Consider the following 11465-nt stretch of genomic DNA (forward strand, 5'->3'; position numbering starts at 1 on the left):
CAGCTAAAAAGCAACACGTTTTAAAAGTGCTTATATACCAATAATAAGATGGGTGAACTAGAGCGCCTCGTATTAAATGAGGCTATTGATATAACAGGCATCACAGAAACCTGGTGGAATGAGGATAATCACTGGGACACAGTAATACCAGGGTACAAAAGACATCGGAAGGACAGAACAGGTCATGCTGGTGGGGGAGTGGCACTGTATGTGAAAGAAATCAAATGAATCAAATGAAGTAAAAATCTTAAATGAACCAAACTGTGCCATAGAATCTCTCTGGATAGTAATTCCATGCTCGAATAATAAGAATATACCAGTAGGGATATATTACCGACCACCTGACCAGGATGGTGATAGTGACTGTGAAATGCTCAGGGAGATTAGAGAGGCTATTAAAATAAAAAACTCAATAATAATCGAGGATTTCAACTATCCCATATTCACTGGGTTCATGTCACTTCAGGACGGGATGCAGAGAGAAAGTTTCTTGACACCTTAAATGACTGCTTCTTGGAGCAGCTAGTCCTGGAACCCACAAGAGGAGAGGTAATTCTTGATTTAGTCCAAAGTGGAGCACAGGATCAGGTCCAAGAGGTGACTATAGCTGGACCGCTTGGTAATAGTGACCATAATATAATTAAATTTGACATCCCTGTGGCGGGGAAAACACCACAGCGGCCCAGCACAGTAGCATTTAGTTTCAGAAAGGGGAACGACACAAAAACGAGGAGGTTAGTTAAACAGAAATTAAAGGGTACAGCACCAAAAGTACAATCCCTGCAAGCTGCATGGAAACTTTTTAAAGACACCATAATAGAGGCTCAACTGAAATGTACACCCCAAATCAAAAAACACAGTAAGAGAACCGAAAAAGAGCCGCCATGGCGAAACAACAAAGTGAGAGAAGCAGTGAGAGGCAAAAAAGGCATCCTATGAAAAGTGGAAGTTAAATCCTAGTGAGGAAAATAGAAAGGAGCATGAACTCTGGCAAATGAAGTATAAAAATACAATTAGGAAGGCCAACAAAGAATTTGAGGAACAGCTAGCCAAAGACTCAAAAAGTAATAGCAAACATTTTTTTAATTACATCAGAAGCAGGAAGCCTGCTAAACAACCAGTGGGGCAACTGGACGATCAAGGTGCTAAAGGAGCACTCAAGGACGATAAGGCCATTGTGGAGAAACTAAATGAATTCTCTGCATCAGTCTTCACGGCTGAGGATGTGAGGGAGATTCCTAAACCTGAGACACTCTTTTTAGGTGACAAATCTGAGGAACTGTCCCAGACTGAGGTGTCATCAGAGGAGGTTTTGGAACAAATTGATAAATTAAAGAGTAATAAGTCACCAGGACCAGGTGGGGTTCACCCAAGAGTTCTGAAGGAACTCAAATGTGAAATTGCAGGACTACTAACTGTAGTCTCTAACCTATCATGTCAATCAGCTTCTGTGCCAAGTGGCTGGAGGTTAGTTAATGTGGGGCCAATTTTTTAAAAGGGCTCCAGAGGTGACCCCAGCAATTACAGACCAGTAAGCCTGACTTCAGTACCGGGCAAACTGGTTGAAACTATAGTAAAGAACAAAATTGTCAGACACAGAGATGAACATAATTTCTTGGGGAAGAGTCAACATGGTTTTTTAAAGGGAAATCATGCCTCACCAATCTACTAGAACTCTTTGAGGGGGTCAACAAGTATGTGGACAAGGGGGATCCAGTGGATATAGTGTACTTAGATTTTCAGAAAACCTTTGACAAGGTCCCTCGCCAGAGGCTATTAAGCAAAGTAAGCAGTCATGGGATAAGAGAGAAGGTTCTCTCATGGATTGGTAACTGGTTAAAAGATAGGAAACAAAGGGTAGGAATAAATGGTCAGTTCTCAGAATGGAGAGAGGTGAACAGTGGTGTCCCCCAGGGGTCTGTACTGGGGCCAGTCCTATTCAACATGTTCATAAATGACCTGGGAAAAGGGATGAACAGTGAGGTGGCAAAATTTGCAGATGATACAAAACTACTCAAGATAGTTAAATCCCAGGCAGACTGTGAAGAGCTACAAAAGAATCTCACAAAACTGGGTGACTTGGCAACAAAATGGCAGATGAGATTCAACGTTGATAAATGCAAAGCAATGCACATTGGAAAACATCATCCCAACTATACATATAAAATGATGGGTCTAAATTAGCTGTTACCACTCAAGAAAGAGAGCTTGGAGTCATTGTGGAGAGTTCTCTGAAAACACCCACTCAGTGTGCAGCGGCAGTCAAAACGGCAAACAGAATGCTGGGAATCATTAGGAAAGGGGTAGATAATAAGACAGAGGGGAGGAGGGAATCCCCAGCCCAGAAGCAGGGCCCGGTGCACGCAGACAGTTACCCGCTTCCCAGCTGCTCCTGTGTTTGGGAGCAGAGAAGGGAACATCCCACCGCTTCCCCCGCAGCAGCACTGGGGCCATGTGGTGTCCCACTGTGCCATAGCCCACCGCGACCCCGCACCTCCCCGATCCCCGCTGCAGAGACCTGTACGCTGAACCCAGCCATGACCTCCGTGGTGCACAAGGGGCGGAGGGGTCCCGCCGCATGGGGTCTGTGCTGCCTTCCTGCCCCATGCAGCCCAGCCACTGCTCGTCCCGCTCCTCTGGATCCCAGCAGACCTCTCTGCTGCCTTCGTTCGGGGCTGCCCCGAGGGAGCTCTGCCTGTGCCCATTAACATATGGACACGGGGCGACTGGCTGCACGCTGGTGCCACGTGGCCACTTCCCCTCCCTCCTGGCCCAGATCGAATTTCCCAGCTGCTGGTACCAACAGACTGGCAGGGCCTTGAATGGTAAAGGGGCTGGCAGTGCGCGAGGGACAGGGCGCACGGACCCTGGAGTATGCTGGTTTCTGGTGCTGGACAGCAAAGAGGAATGTGACAGGGACGCAAGGTGGCGGTTCTCAGCAACCTGCAGAGCCCCGGACGCACCTGAAGTAACTAATCTGCCTTCCTCTGCAGGTGCGTCAAGATTTACAAAGGCTTACGCTGAATTCACCCGTATATGTCAGGGCAGTTTAACCTTTCCCCACGAATATTTATTGCAGTCCCAAAAGGGTATTTGATACAGCCGCATTCTTGTCTGACTTACAACTTACAAGGGAATGACGATTTGCTGTATTGGTTTGTAGAATCAGTGACCATTTCAACAGGGATTTCATAATCCAAGTGGAGAGAGAACCCAACCTCTTGTCTATATATATGAGATCTCCTCCCTTGGGCTGCATTGAGAGAGCATCTGCAGAGCTCAGCACTAACAGACTCCAGCAGACCCAGGAACCACTTCCACCATGAAGACAGCAGCTGCCGTTGTGTTCCTCACTCTGGGGCTCTTCTCCAGCTTTCAGGGTGAGTAACTTTTGCTGCAGTCTGTACAGAGCTCTGTGTCTGACCCTGTAACCTTCAGCACGGGCTCGACTGTTAAAAACTAGCTTGGCATGAGCTAAGGACATTTGGGTGTTGAGACTAAGCCGGGGAAGTGGTTCATGGCAAAAACAGCAATTTCCTTTGGAAAGATGTAAATGAGGGGCCATTAAGGGCCTTTCCCCAAATTCCAGTCTGGGAGCTTCAAACAATCGCACCTGCAATTAGTTGTGGGCCCCGGTGATTATATTTCAGGTCAGGCTGTGGGTGCATTATGCTCATGTTTCTATTTGTCACACCAATTGGATGAGGGAGCAGAAAACCTTCCCATGGCCCAGTTGCTGGTTAGGAAGCTGCGTCCATTGTCCTAGGCAGAGATGAATGTTATTAACTGATTTCCCTCTGACATTCCCTTCGTGGTATGGTTTGTGTCTGTGTTTTCTTCCAGATGCTGTCGGCCAGGGTCGTCGGGTGAGTCTAACTCTCACTTTGAATGAATTGTCACTTGCCCCGATCCGTGGTATGTAGTATCATGGAGACCAGGACCTCCGGGTTAGAAACACGCTGGAACTCATGAGGGAATGTGGGAGCAGACTGTACCCCAGGCCCTAGTGAGGGGAGAGCGAATCCATGGGGCAGAGACTACATGTGGTCAGAGTGATGGATTCCATACGCTATTCCACAAGACACCATCTGTGATGGGCCTGTGGGAGTCTCAAAAAGCAACTCAGAGACAGAACGGGGAGGGGATGGTACAACAAGTGCATGAGGCTTTTTATATTTGAGCATCTGCTTCCTGCGGAGATGCCCCTTCGCTCACACACCTTGTGATGCAGGTTCGGAAGAGTCTCGTGGACCAGGGAGACGGGCTCAGCTCCTCCAGGCAGTGAGAGGAGAATTTGGAAGTCAGAACCACAGTAGAAAGAGACAAGGGACAGGATAAGATAGTGCGGTGGGGGGGGTGTGACTGTCCCTTCCTCTGTGTTCATAGCATGCCCAGCACCATGGGAATGTCAGGGTACTACTGCAATACAGACAATAACACTGATATTAATTTCACTTGTAGGGTTTCTGCAGTGAGTACCAGAGTCGTCCAACTTTCTGCACCTTAGAGTACAACCCGGTCTGTGGCACCGATGGCAAGACATACGGCAACAAATGTGCCTTTTGTAGTGCAGTCTTGTAAGTAGATAGGACGAAATTCAATAAGGACAATGCAAAGTGCTCCACTTAGGAAGGAACAATCAATCACACCCATACAAAATGGGAAACGACTGCCTAGGAAGGAGTCCTGCGGAAAGGGATCTGGGGGCCAGAGTGGATCACAAGTGAAATATGAGTCAACAGTGTAACACTGTTGCAGAAAAAGCAAACATCATTCCGGCTGTATTAGCAAGAGTGTTGTACGCAAAACATGAGAAGTAATTCTTCTGCTCTACTCTGCACTGATATGGCCTCAACTGGAGTGTTGTGTCCAGTTCTGGATGCCAGTTTTCAGGGGAAATGTGGAGAAATTGGAGGAAGTCCAGAGAAGAGCAAGAAAAATGACGAAAGGCCCAGAAAACATAACCTATGAGGGAAGCTTGAAAAAATTGGGTTTGTTTAGTCTGGAGAAGAGAAGACTGAGAGGGGGCATGATAACAGTTTTCAAGTACATAAAAGGTTGTTACAAGCAGGAGGGAGAAAAGTTGTTTTAATTAACCTCTGAGGATAGGACAAGAAGCAATGGGTTTCAATTGCAGCAAGGGCAGTAGTTAAGCACTGGAATAAATTGCATGGGGAGGTGGTGGAATCTCCATCATTGGAGATTTTTAAGAGCAGGTTAGACAAACACTGTCATGGATGGTCTAGATCAGTGGTTGGCAACCTGCATGCAGCCCATCAGGGTAATCTGATTGTGGGCTGCGAGACATTGTGCTGACCTTGACTGTCTGCAGGCACTGCCCCCCACAGCTCCCAGTGGCCTCAGTTTGCCGATCCCGGCCAATGGGAGCTGCGGGAAGTGGCAGGCAGCACATTCCTGGGGCCCACCACTTCCCACATTGGCCGGGAATGGCAAACCACAGCCACTGGGAGCTGGGAGGGGGGGCCATGCCTGCAGACAGTCAACATCAGCACAGTGTCTCACGGCCCTCAATCAGATTACCCTGATGGGCTGCATGCAGGCCGCAGGCTGCCCACCACTGGTCTTGATCAGGAGTGCTGGGGACTGGACTAAATGACCTCTCAAGGTCCCTTCCAGTCCTACGATTCTATGATTCTAAAGCAATAAATAGCCCATTAATAAAAAAAAAAGCATAATTGTGGTGTGATTCAAGCCCCTTCCTGCGCCCATGTCTTTACCTCCTAGATGTTGGGTCGACTTCCTCAGTCTAATTTTTCCTGTCAGCAAATAAACTCTGGTTAATTTGACATAATGGGGCCTTGACAGAAGCTTTGTTCTCATTGCCATAGGGGTTGCAACCCTGAGTTCTGTGTCTCTTACTTTCCCCCTAGTGAAAACCTTGGAAATCTTTGCTTTGACCAGTATGGAGAATGCTGAATCCTCAGGGGTGCCGAGTGCTGGTATGGAGCTGAACCCCATTTGCTTCTAGTTCCCACCAGCAGATCCCCACATGGAGCCACGTTCTCGACTCATCCTCCATTTCCAGGGCTCCTGACAGCATCACTGACTTATCCCCTCGTCTGTGCAATAAAGTAAACTCAGCAGAATTCGTGACCTATGGTTTTTTTCTCTTTCCAAGGAGGGACTCTGCTCTCCCGTGTCTCACACAAGCCCCCACCAGCTTACAGACCGGAGTTAATGAGAACACAAAGTGCAGTAACCAGTCACAGGCATTAAGGGAGCCACAGACTGGCAAGTATTATATCTCCTCCTGCCATGGCTTTTCCTACAAGATAAATCGATACACAAACCCCGGACACGTTCCCTGTGTCTGACTCCCTTCCAACTCTGAGCATTCTCCTTGGACCAAATCATGAGACCATGAGCGAAGCCCCAGTAAAAGGTGCATAAAAAGGTGATGGCCGCGGGTTGGAGAGCTAAGGGGGTGCCATTGAGTAGACCCCAGAGGGAGCAGAGATGCAGGGATTCAGTTAACCCCAGAAATGTGACATGCCCCACGTCACAGAGCCATGGATTCATAGAGTGTAAGGCCATTACATCATCTAGTCTGACTTGCTGTATAACACAGGTCTTACATTTCACCATTACCCCTGTGCCGGGCCCAGCAATGCAGCTTCCAGAAAGTCACCCAGATTGGGTCTCCAGAGATGGTGAATCCATCATTTTTTCTTGGAGTTTGTTCCAATGGTTTGTCACACTCATCGCTAAAAATGTCCATCTAATTTCTAATTGGAATTTGTCTGGCTTTGGTTCCAGCCACTGACTTGTGTTCTGCCTTTCTCTGATCTCATAATGAACCCTTTAGTACCAAGTATTCTCTCCCCTTCAGGGTACTTACACACAGCAATCAAGTCACCTCTCTGCCTTCTTTCTGATAAGCTAAACAGAACAACCTCTTTAAGTCTCTCACTGCTCAGGCATTTCCTCCAGTGCTGAGGCACACATTGCACAGTCAACCTGTGGAAATCTTTGCCAGGGGATGTTGTGAAGGCCAAGAATATGACAGGGTTCAATAAAGAACTAGATAAGTTCATAGAGGATAGGTCCATCAGTGGCTATTAGCCAGGATGGGCAGGGATGGTGTCCTTAGCCTCTGTTTGCCAGAAGCTGGGAATGGGCAACAGGAGATGGATCACTTGATGATTACCTGGTTCTGTTCATTCCCTCTGGGGCACCTGGCACTGGCCACTGTCGGAAGACAGGACACTGGGCTAGATGGACCTTTGGTCTGACCCATATGGCTGTTCTTATGTTCTTAAGTCATTTTTGTGGCTCTTTTCTGCACCTCCTCCAATTTTTAAACATCCTTTTTCAAATGTGGACACCACAGTTGGAGTCAATCTTCCAGTATTGGTCCCAGCAATCATGGAATCATAGAATCATAGGACTGGAAGGGTCCTCGAGAGGTCATCTAGTCCAGTCCCCTGCACTCAAAGCAGGACTAAGTATTATCTAGGCCATTCCTGAGAGGTGTTTGTCTAACCTGCTCTTAAAAATCTCCAATGATGGAGATTCCACAACCTCCCCATACAATTTATTCCAGTGCTTAACCACCCTGACAGTTAGAAATTTTTTCTAATGTCCAACCTAAACCTCCGTTGCTGCAATTTAAGCCCATTGCTGCTTGCCCTATCCTCAGAGATTAATTAAAGCAACTTTTCTCCCTCCTGCTTGTAACAACCTTTTATGTACTCGAAAACTGTTATCACGTCCCCTCTCAGTCTTCTCTTCTCCAGACTAAACAAACCCAATTTTTTCAAGCTTCCCTCATAGGTCATGTTTTCTAGACCTTTCATCATTTTTGTTGCTCTTCTCTGGACTTTCTCCAATTTGTCCGCATCTTTCCTGAAATGTGGCCCCCTGAACTGGACACAATACTCCAGCTGAGGCCTAATCAGCGCAGACTAGAGCAGAAGAACTACTTCTCGTGTCTTGCTTACAACTCTCCTGCTAACACATCCCGGAATGATGTTTGCTTTTTTTTGCAACAGCATTACACTGTTGACTCATATTTCACTTGTGGTCCACTATGACCCCCAGATCCCTTTCCGCAGTGCTCCTTCCTAGGCAGTCATTTCCCATTTTGTATGTGCAGCTGATTGTGCCTTCCTAAGTGAAGTACTTTGCATTTGTCCTTATTGTATTTCATGTCCCTATTTACTCCAGTTTGTCCAAATCATTTTGAATTTTAATCCTATCCTCCAAGCATGTGCAACTCCTCCCATCTTGGTATCGTCCACAAACTTTGTAAGTGTACTATCTATGCCATTATCTAAATCATTGATGAAGATATTGAACAGAACTGGACCCAGAACTGATCCCTGCAGGACCCTACTTGATATGCCCTTCCAGCTTGACTGTGAACCACTGATAACTACTTTCTGGGAATGGTTTTCCAACCAGTTTTGCACCCACCTTATAGTAGCTCCATCTAGGTTGCAGTTCCCTAGTTTGTTTATGAGAAGGTCATGAGAGACAATATCAAAAGCTTTACTAAAGTCAAGATATACCACGTTTACTGTTTCCTCCCTTAACCATAATGCTTGCTACCCTGTCAAAGAAAGCTCTCAGGTTGGTTTGGCACAATTTGTTCTTGACAAATCCATGCTGACTGTTACTTATTACCTTATTATCTTCTAGATGTTTGCAAATTGATTGCTTAATTATTTGCTCCATTATCTTTCTGGGTACAGAAGTTAAGCTGACTGGTCTGTAATTCCCCGGGTTGTCCTTATTTCCCTTTTTATAGATTGGCCCTTTTCCAGTCTTCTGGAATTTTTCCCATCTTCCATGACTTCTCAAAGATAATCGCTAATGGCTCAGATATCTCCTCAGTCCACTCCTTGAGTATTCTAGGATGCATTTCACCAGGCCCCGGTGACTGGAAGATATCTAGGTTGTCTAAGTAATATTTAACTTGCTCTTTTCCTATTTTTGCCTCTGATCCTACCTCATTTTCACTGGCATTCATTATGTTAGACGTCCAATCACCACCAACCTTCTTGGTGAAAACCAAAACAAAGAAGTCATTAAGCACCTCTGCCATTTCCACATTTTCTGTTATTATTCCCTGCACCCACCCTCATTGAGTAATGGGCCTATCTTGTCCTTGGTCTTCCTCTTGCTTCCAATGTATTTGTAGAAGGTTTTCTTGTTACCCTTTATGTCTCTAGCTAGTTTGATCTCTTTTTGTGCCTTGACCTTTCTAATTTTGTCCCTACATACTTCTGTTATTTGTTTATATTCATCCTTTGTCATTTGACCTTGTTTCCACTTTTTGCAGGACTCTTTTTTTATTTTTAGATCATTGAAGATCTCCTGGTTAAGCCAGGGTGATCTCTTGCCATACTTACTGTCTTTCCTACACAGTGGGATAGTTTGTTCTTGTGCCCTTAATAATTTCTCTTTGAAGAACTGCCAACTGTCTTCAATTGTTTTTCCCCTTAGACTTGCTTCCCATGGGATTTTACCTACCAACTCCCTGAGTTTGCTAAAGTCTGCCCTCTTGAAATCCATTGTCTTTATTTTGCTGTTCTCCCTCCTACCATTCCTTACAATAATTAACTCTATCATTTCATGATCACTTTCACCCAAGCTGCCTTCCACTTTCAAATTCTCAACCAGTTCATCCCTATTTGTCAAAATCAAATCTAGAACAGCCTCTCCCCTAGTAGCTTTCTCCACCTTCTGAAATAAAAAATTGTCTCCAATGCATTCCAAGAACTTACTGGATAATCTGTGCCCTGTGTTATTTTCCCAAAGATGTCTGAGTGGTTGAAGTCCCCTATCACCAGCAAGTCCTGTGCTTTGAATGATGTTGTTAGTTGTTTAAAAAAAGCCTTATCCAACTCTTCTTCCTGGTTTGGTGGTCTGTAGTAGACCCCTACCATGACATCACCCTTGTTTTTTACCTCTTTTATCTTTACCCAGAGACTTTCAACAAGTCTGTCTCCTATTTCCATCTCAACCTCAGTTCAAGTGTATACATTTTTAATATATAAGGCAACACCTCTTCCCTTTTCCCCCTGCCGGCCCTTCCTGAGCAAGCTGTCCCCTTCTATACCAATATTCCAGTCATGCATATTATCCCACCAAGTCTCTGTGATGCCAACTATGTCATAGTTGTGTTTATTTACCAGCATTTTGAGTTCTTCCTGCTTATTCCCCATTCTTCTCACATTAGTACACAGACATCTCAGATTCTGATTTGATTCCCCCCCTAGTTCTGTCTTGTTTCTCCCTTATCCCTGCTATACCAGCCCATGCTCCCCCCAATTCCAACTCTTCTCCCAGGTATCCATGTTTTTGACTTACCTGTGGGCTTTGGTCACCTGCCCCCTTTGAACCTAGTTTAAAGCCCTCCTCACTAGGTTAGCCAATCTGTAGCCAAATATGCTCTTCCCCTTTCTCGATAGGTGGACCCTATCTCTGCTTAGCAGTCCTTCTTCCTGGAACAGTGTCCCGTGGTCAAGGAAGCCAAAGCCCTCCTGGCAACACCATCCTCGCAGCCAGGCATTCACCTCCAGGATGCATCTGTCTCTGCCCGGGCCCCTACCCTTGACCAGAAGGATCGAAGAGAACACCATCTGCACTCCCAACTCCTTCCCCCTTACTCCCAGAGCCCTATAGCCATTTCTGATCTGCTCAGGGTCATACCTCGCAGTATCATTAGTGCCCAAATGGATGAGTAGCATGGGGTAGTAGTCAGAGGGCCGGATGATCCTTAACAGTCCCTCCATAATGTCTTGGATATGGGCAGTTGACAGACAGCATACCTCCCAGGATGCCATGTGAGGGCAACAGATGGGTGCCTCCATCCCCCTCAGAAGAGAGTCACCAACCACCACCACCCTACTTTTCCTCCTGGGAGTGGTGGCTGTGATCCTCCCAGCCGTGGGGGTACATGGCTTCTCCTCCTCCTCTGGGGGTGATTCCTCATCGCTCATTGCCAGGGCAGCATATCGGTTTTCCATCACCATGGTGGGTGGGTTGGGAGCAGAGGTGGAGCATAGCCTGCTGCCAGAAGTCACCAGAGCCAGTGTCCTCCCTGTGACAGAGCCATGTCCTCTCCCCTGGTGGTGTGACAGCAGTCCTCTGTAGCTGGGTAGCCTCCTCAGCCTTGGATGTCTCCATGTGAATACTCTTGAGGAATTCCTCCTGTGCACGGATGCTCCTCAGCCTAGCCACCTCCTCCTGTAGCTCTCCCACCTGCTTCCTGAGAGATTCCACCAGCAGGCACCTTTCCCCCCGGATGGTCCCCCCAGCCTGGCTTTCTGAGAGTGGGAAATGCAGGCCACAGTCTCTGCAAATCCACACCAGGATTTGGGAAGAGGCATCCATGGTTAGGTTCTCTGTCTGGGTGCAGGTGGAGGAGACGGAGCAGCGTTGTCACTGGCGATGCAGCCCTTCTTAACCATAGCGATTATATTATGACTCCCTTTTAC

The 11465-nt window shown here is 46.7% G+C and overlaps 1 protein-coding gene across 1 annotated transcript; it reads left to right on the forward strand.

The window, feature by feature from the left end:
• The first annotated feature begins 3322 nt into the window (after window positions 1-3322).
• LOC141992712 (ovomucoid-like) lies at window positions 3323-5937 on the forward strand. Its single transcript, XM_074962047.1, has 4 exons — window positions 3323-3380; window positions 3844-3866; window positions 4462-4577; window positions 5892-5937. Exons 1-4 carry the CDS (start codon window positions 3323-3325, stop codon window positions 5935-5937), a joined length of 243 nt encoding a protein of 80 aa, XP_074818148.1.
• Window positions 5938-11465: the final 5528 nt, after the last annotated feature.

The sequence above is a fragment of the Natator depressus genome, chromosome 8 (assembly GCF_965152275.1).
Source record: "Natator depressus isolate rNatDep1 chromosome 8, rNatDep2.hap1, whole genome shotgun sequence".
Taxonomy (NCBI): Eukaryota; Metazoa; Chordata; order Testudines; family Cheloniidae; genus Natator; species Natator depressus.

Bases quoted from the DNA above. Each gene is read 5' to 3' on its own strand.
- LOC141992712 (XM_074962047.1), top strand. From the start codon at position 3,323: ATGAAGACAGCAGCTGCCGTTGTGTTCCTCACTCTGGGGCTCTTCTCC. The intron at 3,867-4,461 runs GTGAGTCTAACT...TTTCACTTGTAG, and splicing joins CTGTCGGCCAGGGTCGTCGG to GGTTTCTGCAGTGAGTACCA. The intron at 4,578-5,891 runs GTAAGTAGATAG...CTTTCCCCCTAG, and splicing joins GCCTTTTGTAGTGCAGTCTT to TGAAAACCTTGGAAATCTTT.